Here is a 23485-nt window from a genome sequence, read left to right on the forward strand (position 1 = left end):
TCCCTAAATGTAAATGGGCTCCAGAAAAAACAGCACAACGATGGGGAATTATTCCAGTTTGATGTCATTGTGAAGGATTTCCCAGTTAATGATGGGTTACAGAGGCTTCTAGGCAGCTGAATTGTTTGTCATGAGAAGGCAATTCCTGATTTTCTCATGAGCCTTATAATACTGTACAAAGGCGGAACAGATGGTCTGTGTGACAGGACCTTGTCATAAAACCTACCGCTATCACTAAATCAATTTGCTCTATTTGATGTTGCATTCTTTGCTCACACAGAAACGCTTTCAGAGTTTTCAAGTTGACAAGTGCTAGTGAACTAGTGATAGGGACATGTTGCCCATTCCTGATACATTTACTGAAGGGTTGACAATCCTGTGGTAATTGCTTCATGTCCATGCAATACATATTACATTTAAATTATTTAGCTGATGCCTTCACAGTTGATTCGGCGAAGCAGGGGACAATCCCCCTGGAGCAATGTGCGGCCTTGCTCAAGGGCCCAACAGCTGAATGGATCTTATCATGGCTACACCAGGGCTTCAGGATTCTTGTACCCTAGCCACTAGGCTATAGGCTGCCCCTGTGAAATATGATATGACATCACATAGCACTGCTTCAGTTTTTTTAGGGAATTGTTTTTACAGGAAAAAATATATATTTCTTGAAGATGCAAAAATATTACCCTCAACAGAAATTTTGTTCATGAGAAATTTGTTGCAACTTTCATACATTGTAGCTAACAGATTGCTTTAACTAAGCAAGAGTTAACCCGTGCTCCCAGCTTCTGTTATAATCACAATTTTGTTAGCACATAGAGTTTGGTCTAATTGCTTGGTCTTGTCAGAGCAGATAAGTACAGCTTGCATTTAATTTGAATAAAGAAATAAAGATGTTAGTATTGGGCGGGACAAAAATGTGTTTGTCTCAGTGAATACACATCCATCACAGTTCTATGTACAATTAATTGTCATAAATCTTTATTGAAATTCAAAATATACAAATATGTTTACTGATATTGAACAACACTTATTTCAAAATCAAAATAACTCTGCCTGTGCAATGTCAAATAAAATACACATAATCCCTTTTATAGACAAATAAAAATGAAGCAATAACCGAGAATCAATCTATTCACAAAATTCTTTGTCCTTAAAGGTACAGTTAACCTTTTTATCGTTTAGTTTTGTTGTCCACTTTTGATTGGCCCAACAGCTCGTGCAGCAACATTATGCTTCCTGAGGTTACATGTGAAAATTACCTGAATATTATGTAAAAAATGTATCTCATTTTGGTTGAAACTACTTTGTGTGGCCATGCAGCATGGACACAAGAAAGTTGTTGCACAGCTTCCTGTATCAGCATTGCTACATGGTACTTGGGAGTGTCAGAGCTGAATGAATGAACATAGATAGAATTAACCTGTTCATATGTCCAGACTCTGTGTTTTCTGGTTTTAGACCACAGACCAGTGACTATCTGGCAGCATAGAGCCAACAAGTAATCAAAAACAAAAAAAAAAAAGTATCTAAAATTTTATTCTCCATCATGCATAAAAACTATCCGGGCCAATGGAAAACACACACAAATTTAAATAATGTATATTTTGTATAATTCATAATATTGAAATATTATGTATAAACTCCAGAAAGTGAACTATCCCTTTAACAAGTGCATTAAATGAGAATTTAAGAGAACTTAAGAATGAAATTAATTTAACCATGTTTTAAAATTGCATTAATCTTAAGAACAATATGTTTCAGCAAATGGCAAACACATAATAGAACTTTAAAAACACACTACTCACACTTTAAATTCCAAAAATTATTTACCTTTATTAGGTATTTATTAGACATATTTTTTAGACTTCTACTGCTGTAGCCTATCCACTTAGAGTAATGTTGCATTGTATGTTCAGAGATGCTCTTCTGCATCCCACTGTGGTAATGTGTGGTTATTTGCATTACTGTCTCCTTCCTGTCAGCTTTGACCAGTCTGGCAATTCTCCTCTGACGGCTCTCATTAACAAGGTGTTTCTGTCTGCACTACTACTGCTCACTGGATTTTTAGTTTTGCACCATTCTTTGTCAACTCTAGAGACTAGTGTGCATGGAAATCCCAGGAGATCAGCAGTTTCTGAGATACACAAACCACCCTGTCACTTAGTCACTTAAATCACATTTTTCCCCCATTCTAGTGGTTGAACATTAACTGAAGCTCCTCACCCATATCTACATGATTGTATGCATTGCACTGCTGCCACACAATTGACTGATTAGATAACCGCATGAATAAGTATGTGTAATAAAGTAAAAATGTTCCTAATAAAGTGCTCGGTGAGTGTATGCTGTATAATATATGGTTTTAAGTGCACAGAATAGTTTATCAGGACTCACACTGGATGGAAAGACCATTGTGTGTCTGATGTGTTCAAGACAAGGCTTTAAAGAATTGCTCTACAGGTAAGAATATGGAGCATGGGTGGGATGAATGGTCTCTTATTGTACATTATTGCATTATTTTGGAAAGAGCAGACTCAACTGCTATATCTGTAACATGCATTAAGCCAACAAAAATAAGCAGGTGCTGAACCTGTGACAAACAAATAACGGGCTAATGCAAAATAATTAATTAAGCAGAGTAATTAGTAGTGCTGTGTTGAGCCGTTGAACTGAAGAGTCCTCCCTTTAAAGCGCTTGAAACCTTTAATAAATAAAAGGCCACAGAAGCTTTTCAGCACTCTAAGAGTGCATATTCCTGCCTAAAACCATAAGACACGAAGGCACGGAGATCATTACAGACCTACTTTTCAAACCATACTCCCAGAGGTTACTTCAGTAAACTCTGTATTGGTGTTTCAGGGATATGCTTTATAACATCATAGATGGTGGTATGCAAATCTTGAGCAGATTCTAGCCCTGCCAGAGACCTGCTTGATGCCTGTGAAAAACAAACCGGGAAATCATGTTACCATTTTAATCCTTTCCACTGTAATTACATTGGTAGCAAATGGTTAAATTAAGGCTTTTATCATTGCAATGATTTACAGTGCACTGCTAGAACAGTTCTGTGTCTATACTGTTTCCCACCACTTTTCTTCATGCACTATTCTGCAAGCCAGTCTAGACTAGGCACTCTATTGATGATGTGTGCTTGTGATAGGTTGACTATAAGACCATGTGGGTGTTGAGGCCAATCATTGATCGGCTGCAGCAAGAATTTCCTGACCAAACATGTTATGCACAATATTTCATGACACCAAACTGAAGGTATTGCTGAAGGTGAAATACCAGTGTGGATTCTGCTCTCCCTGGTATAGTGACAAATTCATAGATTCCAAAATCTTCAGTTGCATCCTCGTGGCCTGGAAGAATAATATTGTGATGAGTGCTTATGAGGTTTGACTACAGCACAACAGAGGGTAACCCTATCCACTTCCCCCCCTTGTGGTTGAGTTGTCGATATCTCAAATTATTGTTGAGTTCATATTAATAAAATGTATAACTGTGACTTAATAAAACCGCAAACCAGCAATGTCAGATTGTTAAAAAGACTCTCCGCTAGTGACAACAGCATTTTAGATGCTTACCAGCCTCTTATTTGCAAAGCACGGCAATTAAACCCTCGCCACGATCATGGTTACAACCCTGAGCTCGCCACAGACTCATGCAATTAAAGGCATATTCTAGCAATCCCTGATACCAAAAGAACAAATAAAAGAACAAAATGAAGTTTGCATGAATAAACACATCGTTTTTTTTTTTTTTGTCTTAGCTCAATTTTATTGACAGTAGACATATTTCTGGTTTGGTAGAAATATAATGTACTATTTGATACAGACATGTTTATGGAACCAAACATCTTACCTGGTTATGAAGGTACGATTGTTTTATAACTAACGTTTATTTCATTTCGTTCAGCCTTTTTCGAGAAAACTATACTTTTGTTGGGACTATACCTAAGCGAATGCCATCTTCAACTGCTTCTTGATGTTGAATAAATGCATTGCTTGGTCATATATACTTTCATATATGTGAATAAAACATCAGTTAATTTTCATTTTTCATTTTGTATGAACCAATCTGTTTCAATAGGTAAAGCTATTCTGGATATCTTATTTTCAGGTTGTCCTACAAGTAATGCTAAAACTCCTTGCATTTAAATTGATCTATATAGTAATTGGGCTCTGGGACAAGATTCAGCTGTAAATGATGCTGATACAGTATAGAACGTATTTTTTGGCTAAATGGTTTCAAGTCATCAAGGGTCCAAGGCCTCAAACCATCATGCTGTTGTCAGATATGCAGCAGATATGGATGGATCACTTCAAGGGTTGTTCCTACTGAATAATTTTTGTATTGGGTTCAGTCGGACAATTATACCGGAGAAACAACCCTTGTAGTGATCCATCCATATCTACGGCATACCTGGTGGTAGCATGAGGGTTTGAGGTTCATATCAGCATAATCTTCAGCTGAGTCTAGTCCCACACCCCAATAGAGATCCATTCAAATGCAAAGAGTTTTAGTATTGCTTGTAGGACAACCTGAAAATAAGATCTAGACTGATAATGTTGATAGGTCATGGACATCAGGAAGTCATGGCATGCAAAGGATATGCACCCAAGTATAAAAAAATGGCAATTTCATCTATGTCAAATTGTTTTTGAGCCCCTGAAATTGAGGGGACTATGTATAAAAAGGCCTGTAATTCCGTTCACCCTATATAGATGTAAATAAAATTATTAAATTAAAATTAAAATTATTAAATTAAAAAATAAATTAAATTATTTACTTCCAAATCCAATATCCTGTGGTAGACAGCTAAAATAACAATTTTGTCAATGTCCAAATATTTATGGACCTACCTAGATGAAAGAATTGTTATTTAAGCATATGAGTGTACACTCATTGAGCACTTTATTAGGAACATTTTTGCTTTATTACACCTACTTATTCATGCAGCTATCTAATCAGCCAATTAAGTGGCAGCAGTGCATACAATCATGTAGATACGGGTCAGGAGCTTCAGTTAATGTTTACATCAACCATAAGAATGGGGAAAAAATGTGATCTAAGTGACTTTGACCATGGAATGATTGTTGATGGCAGACAGGGTGGTTTGAGTATCTCAGAAACTGCTGATCTCAGTTCTGCTGACAGAAACGCCTTGTTAATGAGAGACTGGTAAAAGCTGACAGGAAGGTGACAGTAATGCAAATAACCACAAATTACAACAGTGGTGTCCAGAAGAGCATCTCTGAACACACAACACATAACTCTAAGTGGATCGACGACAGCAGTAGAAGTCTAAAAGATAAGCCTAATAAATACCTAATAAAGTGCTCATTGCGAGTGTATATTCACAGAATTGTAAATCCATGAGTTGATGTGAGGATTTATAAATTATGAATCTACTATACCTGAAAGGTGTGGTCCCTTTTGATCCGTTAGAGGCCTAAAGTAGGACAAATGAACAGTTAAAGCTCTGTTGTTCATGTGAAGGACAGACTAAATGTTTATTATAAGTGTTGACTATTCCAATTGCATTTCCCTTACCTGTTGTAAATGTTCATAATCACTGTGAACAGAAGAATAAAAGATTGAAAATGGTTGCAAGTTTTCTTACGAGACAATCATGTAAAATGCATGTTGCAAGTCTTTGCACGTCCAAAAATATACCTATTGTGAAAGCAATGATTGTCATGAGTTTTATCCACTAATGCAAATAATTAAAATGCATTGAAAGGATTAAAAAATTGGAATCAACAGATAATTCAACAAAACCCAGCTATAAGGCAATGTTTTGAGGTGTTTATTTTGTAAAAGCTTTCGCAGGAGGTATTTTATTCAAATATATTTTCTTATTTTAAGAATGAAAAGTAACAACATGGCATTTCTCCAGGAGTAGGGCAGGAAGCATGGAGATGCTTCTGCCATGTTTCATCCTAGTCCCCGATTCCAAGAAAAGGTTTTTAAAATATACAGGTTACAGACATAACATATACATTTATCTGACCCAGGACTATGATGATTTTTCCTAATTAAAACCATACTGTAAGAATACTGTACTATAAATATAAGATTGTAGTAATTCCAGGCTCATATCTAGAGGCATGAATACTCTTCTAAATCGAATTCTGGCAATAACATCAGATTCAGAATGGCAGTTAACCTACTCCAGTCCTCGAGATATTTTCGGCATCTGTTCATCCTAACCACTATTCACCTTGGCCTCAATTTCAAAATTTGGGTGTGTTTTAGTGCTACTGGCATTTATTGGAGAATTGTTTTGCGCAAATGGAAATGTTTTTTTAAATTTCTCCAACTGCCAAGCCTGTCATGCTGTATGGAAATGCAATGTGATTTGGTTGAACCTGAGCTGCAGTGGATAGCGTGCAATGTTGACGACGCACCTCTGTGCGGATGACAAGACTTTTTGAAAAGTACTGCCAGCATGCAGACAATGATGAGCAATGCGATGACAATAATGGCGGTCAGCGGAGATGCTACACTCCCTTCTTGGTAATGTTTTTCTTTCCCTGCAGCAAAAAGAAAACATTTTGAAAACAGGTAGTATTCTTAAGCTGTGCACAGTCAAGCTCAATGAAAAATAATGAAAGATATATAGCAGGCCACTTATTATTCTCAGCGATGAACTGATGACTATTAGTTGGAGAGAGAGTGTTGCATGAATTAACACTATGAAAACATACACCTTAGATATCTGTGTGATATCTGCTTCAAGATTCAAGATTTCTTCAATTTTGTTACCCGATCCAACCCTTGTTTTTCTGCCTTACATTATGTAACAAGTAAAATATAAGGCACAAGAGGAAATATATTTAACATGGAATTTCTAATTGACTGCCCTGGTGTAAAATCCAGCTATAGCCAGTTTCAAATGACCAGATACCAGTATCAAATCCTAGCTTGAGCTGTTTTTTTCAGCAGGGTCACTGTGGTGCCCTGAGAACCATAGTGATTACAATCCAATATAGGTTTATATTTACGTCATGTCCGTGCCCTTCTATTTGTTTTTTCACTTTTCTATGTTCTCTCCTTTCTCTCCGGTCCTTGTTTTACCTCTCTCCCAATTACATTTCTCCACCCCCCACTCCTTATATGCTGAGACAAGACGTTTCCTCCTTGTCTTGTCCCAGCTGTTTCTCGTTGTCTCACCATCTATTCTCCAGCACCCACACCTGTTAATTGTTTAGTTAATTTGTTAATCTATATAAGCCTGCCTGTTTTCCTCTTGTTTGCGAGTTTGTTAGTTCTGTTTCCTTTGTGTTAGGCTTTGCTCTGTTTTCTGTCTTTGTGTTCAGGATTTTTGTTTTTCGACTTTGGACTGTGTCTTTGGACTCTCTTCTTGGATTTTGTACCTCTGTCCTGTGTTTGGACTGACCACCCGGTTTTTGAACTTTGCCTGTTCTTGGAATTACACTGTCTGCCCCTTGATCTGCCTTTATTAAACCTGCAATTTCAATACATCCCTGTAGTGTATGGTTCCTGCAGCCCTCACTCCTGATCATTTATTAATCTGTTGTGATTATAAAGTGGTTATTTGTTTAGTTTTAGCTTAGGCACATTATGCAGTACTTTACATATGTGATTAAGGTATGCTAGTCTATTTCCATATTGTCTTAGTACAGCCACTTATTTCCAACATAAGCTACAAACTTGTTCATGTAAACGATTGTCAACCAATGGGAGCTATGAGCAGTGGCGTCTACCTGATGTGTGAGGTTTAAAGTATGGACACCTGGCCACCAGAACTAACCATTTAGAAGATGACAAATTCAAAGGCAAAGCAAATGATAACAAGGAAAACCTGAATTATGTTGATACATTGAGGGAAAATGAAATTAAGTTCAACTGCACAATTAGAGGCCTACTAATTAACCTCAGTCGCTGGGTGAGCTGGGTGCGTTCCATTAGCTGGAAAGTGCAAACTCTGTTACATTACAACATTCCTTAATTCCACCCTCCTCCTATAACACGGCTACTGCCCTTCTCCGCTCCCCTGGTGAAGTGTACAATGATTGTTTTAGCAGGAGACTTTTCTGGGTGACTTCATCATGCTCACACCCACATATCCAACTATGAAAATCTGGGAATGTTCATATCCAGAAAGTAGAGATAGCAGGGAACTTGAATCCCCCCAATTATGCTAAATATTTAGCCACATTTGTGTGTCATTATCACACATATCATCCAACCCGGAATGTGAAATGTCTTTTTTGGCTCATATCCTACAAACAAATTTGGCAATTTAAAACAGGGAAGCAGGTTTATATATTTGTACATAAAACCAGCATGACTCTAAATAAGCATGGCACCTACCATTATTTCAGTAGCCTACATGAACATGCAAAGACAAATTTATAGTTATAACTTCAACTTGGCGTCTTAGCTAGTTTGCTAGCTAGATCACTATTGAAATATCATATCCATAAATTAAACCTCAACTTTATCAACAAATATGGTCTGTGCAGAAAATATGTTTTAACATGAGTGACTGTGTGATTAAACCTGCTGAGCCTAGGTGTAGGCTATAGGACTGTTAGCTAATTACGTTGTGTCACTGCTTTTATGTTTGTAATATGTAAATCAAGAATATTCATAGGATTCACTAGGCTATGTTTGAACTGAAGTACAGCTGGTGCAACCCAGTCCTACAGAGGGCACACAGGTTTGCAGCAGCAGTGAAGCAGTGAATTACCCTTGCACCCCCCACTTAGATCTTTATTTTCTTCTGTTTCAGGTCAGCCATCCAACCTTTATATTGACTGGGCACCATCATACAATTTTCTTAACGGATACCATGTCATCTAGACCTAGTTTTAGCACAAAAATGTATGGGTTGCTATGGGTTGCTATGGCCGCTTATCCTCCAACACGTCATCTTCAATTGTCAGATGATTAGGAACTATCCATAGACAAAATATAGACAATTTCTGCAGGACAATTAGCCTATCAGATTAATGTAAATGGTAAGAAATGCTGGATTCACCAACCTTTGACTTGTATTGAAACCAAGCATTTTTCCATGTTTTCTGACATTTCGGACGCTGTTTCAACTTGCCCCATAGTCGGGGCAATACTCCCGCTACTATTGACTGAACTGTAATCGCCAGGAATGTCCTAGAACTGTACCAATGGTCTATAATCATAGCGAACACAGCCGTTGGGCCCTTGAGCAAGGCCCTTAACCCAGCATTGCTCCAGGGGAGAATTGTCTCCTGCTTGGTCTAATCAACTGTATGTCTCTCTGGATAAGAGGGTCTGCCAAATGCCAGTAATGTAATGTAATGTCTGTGTTTTTATCTGAGCCTGAGTCACTTCCCTGTCTGCATCACTATTCGGGTGTTTTCGGAATTTTCAGATTTCCCACAATTTCTTCTTAGTCTCGTTTTTTCTTACTTCCTGCTTTTTCTCCATTCATGTTTGTAGATAGCACTAATCTACTAATAACATCTAACATAGATTTTGTACAGTACTAATTATATTGACACACTATTTGTCTGTCTAAGTAACAGTCACTAGTTTTGGAAAATTATAATTTAATCACGTAACTAACAGACTAACTTTATCTCTATTTCTATATAGCTCTATAACTCAGTTCTATCTCTAAATTGCCAGCCTAAATTCAGCAGTATTCGCACCTGCTCTCCACTATCACTACCTTCCTTAACTCCATGCAATTTTCTACTCCATAGTCCGGAGCTGTTCGTTTTACATGTGTGTCTTCATGAATCCAGTTTGCATCTTCATGCATTCCCTTGTTATTGTATAATTGCCCTTTCATGTTTCTCACCTGATGTATATTTGCTAGATCATCCTCACTCCCATGCCCCGCTTAGTTTATCATATCCCTCAGTGTATTTAAACCCCATTCTCAGTAGTTTCCATTGTCAGAATGTGGATCTATATTTCAGAGCCGATTATTTGTAAGCCTTTCATACTAGAGATTGCCTGATTCTGAGTTTGCCTTATCCTTCTGTTTTGTTTGCTATTCAGATTTTTGGTTTTTGATCTTCTTGCTGCCTTTTTCTACTACTCTCTTGCCCTGACCTTTTGTAACTCGCCTTTCTGGTCATCTGGATTTTTTTACCTTGGACTGTACCTTCGCTATTCTTCTGCATCTCGATTTTGGCATTTGTTCTGTATTATTGGCTTTGACATCGGACTGAAAAGAAACTACAAATTCTGAAATTCCCCTGGCCTCTCTGGAACTGTACATAACAAAGAAGCTGTGTGCCAGGCTGAAGCCACACATTTTCCAAAGAGAAGTGAATGAAAACAAGTTCAGATCAATGATTAGTTTAAAGGAAAATTCTGGGCCCCGGCGATTTTGAGCTCACGAGACGCCACTGGCTATGAGAGCCAAATTATTTGCTCCAATCATGCCACTCTGCTCAATAATCCCATCATCCTCTGTTTCCTGTCTTGTCCACTGTGCTGCAAAAATGTTCTGTCCAGAAATGAATGTAGTCCCATTTCCAGTCATAACCAATGTTTGGCATTTTCTGTGTCTATTGGGAAGGTTTACCTTGCTCATCTCACATCTATAGGCTACTTCATTTCACTTTTATTCAATTCAATTCAGTTCAGTTGTATTTATGTAGCGCTTTTTACAGAAGACAGAAGTCACAAAGACACTATACAGTCGAGTAGCAAAAAGGCATACACCAGGCCTGAACCCCCAACATAGCAAGTGTGGTCAAAAGCTCTTTGATGGGGAGAAAAAGAAAAACCCACAGACAGTATTACATGTCAGCAGATTTCATACGATGAATTTATTTGATTTATTTAGCCTACAGCTTGATTGCAATGATGCATTATTCTGGAAGATTAGATTAGATTCAGATTAGAATTGGCTCTAAAGAGAACCTGAGTTACAGTGAATCTTAACCATCCAACGATCCAGCGTTCCCCATAATTTGTTAAAAAGGAAGCAAAGTCAGTTTAGCTTCAACATAGCATTTATATTTTCCTGCTCAGTGATGGAGAAAGCCATTGTTTCATGTAATGTAAGTCACAGACACCGCCCAAGCAGTTAGACTCTGTCAATAGCGACCACCTGTTCCCAGCTGTGTACTTTCCAATAGATCCATACGCTGGTACAGAAGGGAGAGATCAGAGACCTGTCCTCAGAAACTGAAGAAAAATAATATTTACTTTTCTTAAATGTGGATGATGAATTAGATAAATGCCTTGTTTGAACATTTCACTCAGACCAACAGGCTATGTAAATAGTTACAACACTGATGTAGACTTTTTTTATTTAAAAATTTTCACCGTTCTCAGTACATGCACCAAATTTTGTTGCCTATTCTATGAAACTATGGTCATTGCAAATTATATGCTTTACATGGTATCTCAGTATATTTGAAAACTGTCATTCACATTTTGAAGGCAAAATGTAATTATCAAAGATCATTTATTCTTTGTGTGAATATTTAAATAGATATCTCCATGGGAATTAACATTGTAATGAATTAATGGTTTACATACAGCATTTAGTGAATCATTATCCCTTTATAGAGCTGCTAATGATAAAATTATACAGAAAACACACACACACACACACGCTCATGGCCGTGTTCAACCAATGGGCTCATGGGTTGCAGCCCAGGGCCTCCCCTGCCAAAGGGGCCTCTCCAGGATGTCTTCAATCATTTTTAAGTAAATCTTAGGCTTGCGTAGAATGTTAATTACTGTACAACAAATACCTGTTTATATAGTATATAATACATATAAATCTACAAATAATTTAATTAAATAAACAAACCTTATGCAAAATGTTGGCTTCTCCCCACTCTCATTTGCATTGGCTAACTGCATGTAAAGCAAACGTATTTGATTGGCCTTTCATGCAAGCCAAAGTGTTCAGTCATTTAGTTGCAAATCACACAGTAAGCTAGCATACATTCACAGCAAATTTAAACTATTTCAGAAATTTCATCTAACATCAGGAAAAATGAAAGCGAGGCAAAAAAAGAAGTCATGCACAAGTAAAGGAGGCAAACCTACGACGGCAACATTACGTTGTTACTCACCGTGTTCCTACCACCACGTTAGCTCACAATGTTCCAAACAGTGCAGCTTTCATGATGAATAAATAAGAAATTACCTACAGATCAGCTTTGGTTTTTGCGTGTATGGAAAGTCTGATTACTTCCGTTTTCATACAAATCTGTTGCGAGTCACATATGCGATATATATCAGCATACAGTGGCAAGGTAATGGTTTTCCATAAGATTATTGCTCCAATTCATATCAAACAAAGTGTTTTAGTGTCTGGCATAGCCAATAAGCAAGCATAATCATAAACCACATTCATCAGGAGAAAAACTACCATAGAAAGGACTTGAAATTCTGGCGGAAGCGGCTGCTTTCCCTATTCTGTTTTTATTTCTACAGTCTATGGGTGGAACTTCTTTGAATTAAGTTGCGTCATCACTCTGAACTAAGGTTCAAACTAGCCTACATTTGAACTTCGGACTATGGGGCATGAACATTATACTGGTGCAAGGGTGAAAAAAAGATTATGGTAAATTCAGTGGTTTGAGAGAAGTATCAACTTCTACATGATGTTAATCTTAATATATTACTACATTTTTTAATACAGTCATGTGAATGAATAATAATTGTGTGCTGACTGATACAGTAGGCTACTTCTTTGATATGTGGTATAGTAGTGTGTCGGTCTCTTGGGGCCACACCTATTCGCCAGCCCAGGGCAGGCCTGCACACGCCATGAACTCATACTCACCGGTGCCCAGGCTGGCCACTACCAGAGTGAACTCAGTTTCATCCTGCTTCTGCGTGATGTTGTTGAAGGCGCGACACACAAACTCCTCTGTGTGGGCCAACTTATAAGCAGGAGGGACCTCAAAGCGGGGACCTGACATGAGGACCTGGGTAGAATTGTTGGTCTTGGAGATCCAGACACAGCTGTTGGGGGGGTTGGAGTCTGCGAAACAATCAAAAAACACCAGCTCTCCAGGATTGACAGTGAAGACCGCCCCTGTTTGCAGGCCTTGCTCGGATTTGACCACCAGGTTGTATGGTCCATCTGTGAATTAAATAAACAAATAAAACCATCTCTGTTGCAGTTATTTCTGAGAAGCTGATCATACTTTGATATTGACCAATTATTATAATTTCAGTCTTAAGTGATTTTGAACGCCATGGTTTCTTCACAGTCTATTGATCCAATGGGTTCAAGTTTCAAATTATATTTTGATATAACATGGGGAAACTCTTGATCTTAACCATGATGGAATTTGTTTGACATTTATTTTTCCTAATTAAAAGATTCTACTTTTACCCATGTTTTAAAGAGTAAGGCAATAACTCCCATCCAGTCCACAACTACGGATAAGAGCATCTACCAAATAGTAGAAATGGAATGGAATGGAATACCATGAGAGAAAATAGAAGAAATAGGCACTTAGCAATACACTAGACATGGTTATTGAGGGATAGTATCTACCAGCTAACTGGCTATACTGTAGTTTTCTGACAGACTGTGAGATAGTTCTGCTAATTTCCCCTGCGTCTCTAGCTTTCTGGTGGTACACTGTTCTACACTGGCCTGTTATCAGAGTCCTAGAGTAGAGACAAATGGCGTTCAAGGAACAAACACACATTTATACTGTGGCAACAGTGTTAAAGCCATTGTGTGCATGCATAGCCTGTCTGCATAAACATAGTGCTGTGCAGAATAAATTATTATGCTATTTTGCAAGCTATTATGCTACCTTCTTGCATTAAGCAACTAAATAAATGTCTCTTAACATGACCATAATTCCACAGATATATAGTTTCAAAGGTGGTCACAGACATTCTAAACAGAGTGTAATCTCAATAACTTTGAAAAATCTTCACTCCACTGATGTTTGAAATTAGAATTGCTTCCTCAAACTTGTCTGGCTCTATAGTATCATAGACACTGCAGCACCTAGGTTCAGTAGTGATGACATCATTGTTTGACTATACAGGAGCCTGCATGCAAATATCAAGGACTTCTGTTTTTCCATCTATCTCGAAAGACCAGGTATGGGATAATGGTTGTCTACAATAGGGCTATTTATTTGAAGGTGAAATCCGATAATTTAGCAAGAGGTATTGCTGTACAGTATAATGCATACACAAACGTACTAAACAAAAAAAGTATATATAGTGTCGGTACATATGTGCGTGCATGCGTGTGTATGTGTGGCTGAGCGTGTATATATCTGTGTGTGTTCCGTGTGTGCATGGCATAATTTAATATAAGCAAAACTAAACACATGTACTTACAGAACATATTTAGTGCCACAGGCTCACTTGTTTTTTGGCTGATGACATTTTCCACCACACAACTGTACTCTCCAATGTCCTCTTTTTGGATGGGGCTTATGACAAGTTTGCTGTTGTTTGGGGAAAGTGTGTATCGCCCCTTGGCACGAATGGGTCTTTTATCTTGGAACCACTGATACCGCACCCTGGTGCCGTTCTCCACCAAACACATCCACGTCACATCATCTTCATCCTCCACCACTTCAGAAGCAGGAGTCTTCTTGATGACTGGGAAAGATACAGGCACTAGAAAAGAGAGATGGCATAAGATGGCACCTCATCAGATATCTTTGTAACTCCTCTGCTGTAGCGACCACGTAAATTCACTTCTCATGATTCCACAGAACACTTCCGCGACGTCCACCCCGGCATGACGTCTAGATACAGTTTACTTTTACTGTATAAGGGCTAGGACAAGCATTGTCTGGCCCTCTTTGACTAACTTCTTTCTCTGCTTTTTACCGTCATTGCATTGTCCAGCCGCTCTCAGCAGCCTCCGGACTCTGGCTTCTGCAACTGCATCACACCCCGCTCCCGATACTCGGACAGAGCCCGCATTCTCCACAGCGCACCACTAGGCCTCAAAGACACACTTAACTTACCTTGCGGTAAGTGGCCTATAGTGAGTGGAAACTGGTATACGTGAATGGCTACACAGCTTACGACTAGAAACCGCAGTTAACAAACTTTTCCACACGGAAAAATAATCTTTTCAGCAACCGGACGGACCAAACAACAACACACAGCACACCCTAGCTTTGCGCACCTCTCCAGGACATCGATTCACAGCACCATCACCGCTACTAAAAGGACAGCACGTCTTTTGGATCCATTCATTTTAATGTTTGAACCTGTTTGTGATTTTATCTTGTAAACTATAACCTATGTTGATTACTCAAGTACATCAGGGATAATCAAATCACTGTCCTTGAGGACTGAGAACTGCTGATTTTCCACCCTCCCTTTATCTGGGATTAAGATAGGTGGAAAGATAGTCTGGCCAATCAGTTCCAGTAATTGTTCAGTTAATTACCTGGGAGAAAATAAACTCAAGTCTGGATTTTAATTTGAAGGCCAGATTTGATGATCGCTGCTGTACATATTTTATTGGTGGAAAATCCAGGTTCCTTTCCTCCTCTGTTTGAATGAGCACAATAACACACTAATGCCTTGAATACCAGAATACCCAAGAATACCAGAGATGGGGAACTGGAATATAAGCAACACCTGCTGGAGATTGTAATATAAATTGAGTTGTGTAGTTTAGTCAGACTGCATTAGCCCTAATCTTAATGACCACAAACTGCACACCACCTCCATGTGAATTTTGAGTTTAAAAAGACGCACTATTTTAGCACAGAAACTCTGGCCCTCAAAACCAAATCCAGCCCTGGTTTTCTTTTCGCCCAGGTAATTAGTGCTACTGATCGGCCAGTCTTCGAACCTGACTCTCAGGTAAGAGAGGGTGGAAAACCAGTAGTTCTCAGCCCAAGAGCACTGTTGCTGATCCCTGCACTATTAAGTGACATAAAAAGTTAAATGTACATATGCTTGTCAACAACTTACCATCAACAGTGATGCGGACTGACTTGTGCTCACTAACTTTGGATCCGTTGGGAAATTTGATGTAAAAATCAAGGCCATACTCCCCCTCCACTGCATGATCCAGGAAGTGAATCAGCAGTGATGCGTTGGGGGGCTGAAATGAGAACCTGCTCTCATCCATGTTCACATCCTTCCAGTTTTTGAAGGCCACTAGTGTTTGCCCATGAAAATTCCAGCTAAAATAGATGTCCGCATCTTCTGACCGGATGAGATTTTCCACCAGCAGGAGCAGGGAATTGCCATAAGTGCCATGGAGAATATCAGGCACTCTCACAAATGTGGAGCAGTGGCTACCTGAGGGGACAGGAAGCAGCACATCAGTATAGTGGCCATTGGCAAGCAGACATGAGTAAACATGTAGTGGGATAAGATTAAAAAATCTTTGTTCAGCAGATTATTTCAGGATGTGCTCATGTTAATTTGCTATAGTATATAGCAGACCTGGGTCAAATACATACTTGCTTTGGATTCAAAAACTTTTCTGTGCTTTACTAGCTTGGTGTATTGGAACTGATGAAATACTCTCAAAAAGTGCAAACCCCACCTTTTGGTCCTCTTAGTTGGCTCAATTGCACCAGGCAAGATCATTGAAGGACAGATGTATTTATTTAAATTTTGTTTCAAATTCTTTCCTATTTTTTTGGTAGCCAATTGTACCCTATCTATTCCAATTATCGATGTTAGCTGAGGATACACCATCAACAACCCCATCCCTTGGCGGCACGGATGGATCTAGCGATCCTGTGAATGACACGTGGCCCGGATTGAACAGATGGTATGGTTAAGCTTTCACCCTTTGTGTAAGATACAGTGTGTCAAACATTTTTGTATCAAAGCACACACAAAAAGCTTTTTGTCTATGTTCCCACCTACATGAAATAGCAAGCCTAGATGACTCCTGACAGTTCTGTCCTATAGGTTTAATATTTAGCAGAATATTAATTCATTAGCAGAATTATGAGACAAGACTATTACCTGGCATCACATCTAATAAAACAAGGGTCACCGAAATGTACAACAATGTAACATCTATGTACCAAAAAAACTGCTATTGTAATACATTCAAAGATGAATGCACCAATTGAAAAATACAGAGATAATAATAATTTAATAATGCATTTACATGAAGGACTAATCTTTGATGGTTCCCTTTTCAAATAAAGGCAGTCACCACCCACAAGGACAAACGAGAATTTTAACCTCAAATTTCTTGAATTGAATTAATAGAATTGTAATTTTTTAAATGATACTTAATGATGCTCATATTTCAGGTATCCATTTCTACATGGTTATTTGTTTTGATGGAGATTTATGAGACTCAATATTTACTCAGTTCCTGAATCGCACATACCCCAGATGCCAAGTTCTGCTTAATTCTGAACTGGTCTAAAAGCAAACACTCGCTTTGCAACGTAGCAGATGAACATCAGTTTGAATATTGTTTACATTGCACAATTGGCAAAGCCTTTCAATGGGAGTACACAGGCTGTCGGCTCAACAAGAAAACATTAACCTTGTCCAACAAACAGGACAGACAGTGAAACAGGTACACAATGACTATTTACCTCACCAAATATAGTATACAAGACTGATTTTGAATATTTAATTACTGGCCCAAGTGTCCCTTTTTGACCAAAGGGTTACAAAATATTTTTCCAGGAATACTTGAAAAACATTGAGTGTATGGTTACAGTTGTTCATTGCGACAGACAGTTTCTGTGTTGCTGGGCAGGTAATTCGGCAGGAGGTAGGCTGTGTGCAGGTAAACACCTCCTCCCCCCTCCCCAAAGCCCGCCCTGGAGACAATCGGCTTTATCTCCACTGTTGACTGTTGCCAATATTATTCAATAGATGGCCGTGTGTCCCTTGTTATTTCATAAATAATAAATAGAGCTACCCCCATGACATGCTAGGATCATCCCGTATGGGGTGTGCTCTCTGTTTACTCATCAGAGGTTGAAAGGGCTCCTCAATAGGTGCTTTTGTGTTGCTACTGTTGCTTCTAAACAACTTGGAAGCTTTCGTAGCAAGTGGCACGGTGATAGTCAGGATTTGTATTACAATGCACACAGATCTCTTCAGTGACCCCAATGCTTCATTCACACCAAAGCAGTTTGGAATCAAAATAAACTGCGAGTGGCAGCACACCGTCAGAGAAACTGGATGGGCATTCCCAAAATAAGTCATATCAAAATAGTGCTTCAAAGACCGAGTGAGTACCTCATGACATTCCTAACTTTCCAGCACGTTCATTGTCACATGCATGTCATTTGAAGAGGGAAACTAGGAAAAAATAGCAAGACCACAATAATGGAAACTATAAAGAAATTACAAGCCAAAATGGAAAATAAAATGCTATAAAATATAATTATGTATTAAACCCGTCAGTTCCTTCCTACAATCTTTTGGCTTCTCATATAATGCTAAAGACAGGTACAGAGCTCAAAGTACTCTATTTTAAACGTAGTGCATCCATCCAAATATTAGGCTTTGAGATCAAAATTTTTTGACCACATTTTCATGATTAAAATTTGATCCTCATTCTTCATCATTATGAATTGACACCCCTCCACCACAAGTGTGCAGGCGTGTCAGCCATGTAAAAAGTAAAAAGTGGCTACTTAAGAAAGTGACTGCCACCTGTGGTCTTACCTGAGATACAGAAAGTCACTGTGCAGAGGAATAGAAGGAAGGTGCTGCTGAAGGTCTCCATTAATGCATTCTATTCTCTGTGGAGCTGTCTGCTTGTGATGAGGGGAGAGGGGAACTGGTGGCAGAACATTTGCCAGGGAAATGAGGAGCTGGCCAGGCCCCTCCCATGTGACACAAGCAGGAAAGATACACCTGGCAAAGCCTTATGTGGCCACTGCCTCCCTGCCTCCCACAAACAGCGGCACACAGGGCTGGCCCCCGCCCTGACCCTGGCTCTCAGCCTACCCCCCACCAAGCAATTGGGGGGTGGGGGGTCAGGGGTGAGGCTCTATCCTCTCTGGTCCTCTAGCACTTTAGCACTATTTTCTGTGCTTATGTGAAAAAGGGCTGACAAATGCTAATGTTTCCTGACTCACCGCATAAAGGTCTGCTCTGTTCGCCCTGTCATCTTGCTGTCACTGAGAAGCATCATGCCGTGACAGGACGATCGTGGCTCTTGAATGTCCCCCCACAGTATGTAAGCCCTGTGCCAATCCACTCATACTAAAGCAGCAAAGCTCCCCTCAAAGGCCCGAACCGCACACAGCCCCAATAAGCAATCGTGGGATGTCATTTATTGCCTTGCTTGTTCATTTGAGCTCACTCTCGCCATCAAATTAAAAGCCATTGAGAAGAATGAGAATAGATTTCAGTACTGTACACCTAATAGTTGCTGTGCAAACCCCCTTCCCTAAAAGGGAAACTCTACAGTATAATGGTGCATATGGCAGTAAAAGCATACGTAGGGACAGCCAAGATCGATGAGATAATTCATGTCCCTCTCCACAGGCAAGCAGTGTATTTTCTTTGCGAATGGATACCTGTGCTAACCAGCATTTAGTGCTGCAAAGTTGACCCCCCAGAGTCTGTTTCCCATTAGCACCTGCTGAGCGGGTGTTTATGCTTCAGTACCTGTTCTGCCCTCCCTGGAATAACACCTCTTCTGCCACCACCACATATCTTCATCCTTTGCCAAAAGGCTTAATAAATATAGTTTTCTATGCTGTTTTTCACCTGTTTTACGCTGACAGATGTATCTGTGTGCATGCATGCGAGTTAGAAAAATAAGATAAAAAATAAATATAGCTGGAAGCAGCATAGCGGCCACTGGCAAGCACAGATAATTAGATGGAGAAAATGAGTGGTGTTATTGTTTTCATGAATTTGCCACCCTCATTAGGTGTTGATTATTCTTGAACCAATTTCTAGAGGTGACCCCTAAAACTTTTTTGAAAAGAAACAGTGTGGAAGGGACATATGGCGAATGCTACAGTTTTGAAAGCTAGTGCACCACTCAAGTGTTGTTGCTGACAAATGCACTGTCACTCTAAGGAGCATTTTAGCTCACAAGTGCGCTGTCACTCTTAGGAGTCGTTATGTTTCGTGTTTTTTCATGTATTGTATTTTGTCTGTGGTTAGTGTTTCTGTGTTTTTGTTACCTCTATGCACACCATAGCCACCCTCTCAGTTCGTTCACTCCATTCATTCGTTTCACCTGTGTTTCACTTCCTGATTGTTTCCCACACTTGATTGCTATTCCCTCTTGTTTTCTTGTATTATTTAAACCCCTCAGTTTGTATGTCTCGTTGCCAGATTGTTATGTGTTTGTACCATACTTCCAGCGTTTCCGGACTGATATCTGAGTGCAGTCACTCTTAAGACAGATTTCAGATCTGTTGGTTTAGCGCAGGGCATTTCAGAGGATTGTCTTGTCTTTGCATATTTTTGAATGTGTATGTCTGTGTCTTTTGTGTCTTTGAGTGTTTTTGAGGGTGTGAGGTGTGCTGCACTTCCTTAGTTTTCCTTTGCTGTAGATAAGGCACAAGAGCTTACTTAAATTGATAACATATGGGATATGGGAGCCAAATAAACCCCATATTGGAATTAAACACATAGGGAACCAGTGCACAAACACAATCCCGCCCAGATTCACTGACGATTAGGGTGGTCACAGAAAGGGGAGGGCAGGCAGACTTGGTTGAGTGTGTGAAAGCAAGGAGAACTAAATCTTGTGGACACTTCAGGTTGGTGTGTCAACTGAGCTTCTAAACATGGTAGATGCGCTGTGCCAAGAAAGCAATGTGTGATACAGTAGTGAACTAATCATAGCAGAATCTGTTATGTGAACCGATAGGAACCACTCACAGACACCAACATGTAATAAATAACTGGCTTTAATCAGAGTTCCACCGAAACAGGTTAATGCAGGGCAAACAGGGCAATACAGGCAAAGCATAGTGTGGTCGAGTCCAAGCTACCTGGCCAATGTAGAGCAGGCTGGGCAAAGTCAGACAGGGAGGTCAAAGCCAGGTGATCAGGGGAGCAGGTGAATAGAAGGGCTGAAGGGCAGGACATGGGTATGGGAGGGACATGGGCTGGAGCAGGGCTTTGACGGAGACAGGTAAGGCAGGCAGGAGGGCGAGACAGAGAACAAGTTAGGAGCTGGGGAACAGAAAATGAGGAACAGGTGAGATAAATTGATGAATAACAGGAAGGAAGTCCAAATAGGGAGTGAAGGGTGGAGGCATGTAATAAAGAGAGAGGAAGGACTGGAGTGAGAATAGAGAGAACATAGAAAAGGGAAAAACAATAGAAGGGCACAGAGGAAATCAGAGGCTAATATTAGTTCAGAGTTTCAAAAACTCAATTTATAAACGCGGTAAGTGGATTCGTTATTACGGTGAAAATCTTTTTTGCTGTTAGGGGACAGAAGGAATTTCCCCCCTTTTTTCCTTTAGCACTAGGCTCCATGCTGGGCGGGGGGGGGGGGGGGGTGGTTCGCCCTCTTGGATGCAAATCCAGTTGGTAGTTAGTTTGCCTCCAGCGTTAAGATTAGCATTAACTATAGTTAATTAAACGGATTCCAGATAATATTTCGGGTGTATTTTTGTCCGGAGATAAATAAAAGTACTAGCTAGTTAGCTAGCTACCCAGTACAAGGGTTCTTCTCTTTGAGTTAACTTATGGTTATTTAAGTTATTTAGCTCTTATTTATCAAAGCTAGCTGACTATAAACCATATTTATTCCGCATCTGGACATCCTTCTGGGTGAAATTGAGCATTTCGACAACATTAAAACGTTAAGAGGCATTTTCCTTGATCCTCTACTAAGTTAAGAAGCAATGCTAAGTAAGCTGATTATATTGTTGATTTAACGATAGTGCCTGATAGTTTTCTTTGTGCAGTACAGTAGCTAGCTAAGCTTATAAAGTTAAGGAGGCGCTTTTATCTCTCTGGTTTTCTGCTGCTAACCTCGCGTTTTTTTTAAGCTGTGGTTTTTGTGTTTCCATTTGGGCAGTAACTTTCAAATTTAGGGAGAGAGAATGAGATAGTGGGGCGGCCTGTAGCGTGGTGGTTAAGGTAAACGACTGGGACACGCAAGGTCGGTGGTTCTAATCCCAGTGTAGCCACAATAAGATCTGCACAGCCGTTGGGCCCATGGCCCTTAACCCTGCATTGCTCCAGGGGAGGATTGTCTCCTGCTTAGTCTAATGAACTGTACATTGCTCTGGATAAGAGCGTCTGCCAAATGCCAATCATTTAATAATGTAATGGTTAAAATGTGGCCGAAGCTATGTGAGGGGTGCAGAATGATTACTCTGCTGGAAAGCAATTTCCTGGAGGTGTTCATCTGCCACAGTTGACAGCTTGTTGAGCATCTCTAGAGCAAGATTCTTATTCTGGAAGGCCAGCTCGCGGGCCGATTGCACAGCTCAGAATTGGAAGAGTCCAGGAATTACACAGTACGTCCTTTAAGGAGCTAACACCACAGCCGAGAGGGGCAGGGGGCATCTCAAAAGGTGGTGGTCTCAAACCAATTCCAGCCCTTACAGGAATTTGACCTGTCCCCTGTCCCTGAGAGTGGGAGGCTTGACGAGCCTCAGGGTACCCCGATGGCCACATGTTCCAGGAAAAAGGAATTGGTGATAGTGGGGGACTCAATTATTAGAGGTGTAGACAGCATAGTCTGTGCTTGCGGAAAGGAATCTTACACGGTGTGTTGCCTGCCTGGTGCCCAGGTAGGAGTTATCCTGGAGCGCACAGACAAACCTCTTAGTGGATAGGCTACAGCAGCAAGCAGCAGACGACTTAATAAGTCTAAAAAATAAGTCTAATAAATACCTTAAGTGGTTACTGAGTGTATAAGTGCTATAACTGACATCCTTCTCGATCTGTTCTTCCTGTTTTTAGCCACTTACTGCATAATGTACCTTGGGAAATGTGGCAGGAGAAAGCATTGGGTATCATGTTCTGTCTCTCTTACTCTCTTACTTGGAACAGGCAGATATTTGAGATTTATACACAATGACAAATTTCATCATATTTGACTGACTGAGGGTTGATTTTTTTTTTTTAATGCATTTTATTATTTATTTTGAAATCTATGATGAAGGAGCTAGAGGCTTGTCTCATTATTGACATGTCAATGTTTTGATTAGACATAGGGTGCTGTATTATATTTAGGATCAGATTTTTGTTGTGTGTGTCTGTAACTTTGTATATTTGACTTACTGCTGCTGAGCCTATCCTGGTTAAATAAAGATTCTATAAATAAAATAAATATAAAATAAATAAAAACTTAATTCGTTTTAAATTAGGTAATGTTGAATTTGTCCGGTTCAGTGGGCGACATGGCTCAGGCAGTAAGAGCGTCTGGCAGTCGGAGGGTTGCCGGTTCGATCCCCCGCCCGTGCTGTGTCAGTGTCCCTGAGCAAGACACCTAACCCCCAAATGCTCCTGACGAGCTGGTCGGCGCCTTGCATGGCAGCCAATCGCCGTCGGTGTGTGAGTGTGTGTATGAATGGGTGAATGAGAAGCATCAATTGTACAGCGCTTT

General features: G+C 39.8%; 1 protein-coding gene across 2 annotated transcripts; it reads right to left on the minus strand.

The window, feature by feature from the left end:
- Positions 1-1021: 1021 nt before the first annotated feature.
- hepacam2 (HEPACAM family member 2) lies at positions 1022-18747 on the minus strand. Of its 2 annotated transcripts, XM_061255639.1 has the most exons (9): positions 18610-18747; positions 15919-16251; positions 14314-14598; positions 12782-13084; positions 6417-6542; positions 5560-5581; positions 5424-5458; positions 3292-3365; positions 1022-2941 (listed from the first exon to the last, which is right to left on the minus strand). In XM_061255639.1, exons 1-9 carry the CDS (start codon positions 18668-18670, stop codon positions 2831-2833), a joined length of 1350 nt encoding a protein of 449 aa, XP_061111623.1. In that variant the 5' UTR covers positions 18671-18747; the 3' UTR covers positions 1022-2830. The 2 variants fall into 2 exon arrangements, with proteins under 2 accessions (XP_061111623.1, XP_061111624.1); XM_061255640.1 differs by lacking the exon at positions 15919-16251 and having other exon boundaries at positions 18610-18713.
- Between the last annotated feature and the right edge of the window lie 4738 nt (positions 18748-23485).

This window comes from Conger conger, chromosome 9 (assembly GCF_963514075.1).
Source record: "Conger conger chromosome 9, fConCon1.1, whole genome shotgun sequence".
Taxonomy (NCBI): domain Eukaryota; kingdom Metazoa; phylum Chordata; class Actinopteri; order Anguilliformes; family Congridae; genus Conger; species Conger conger.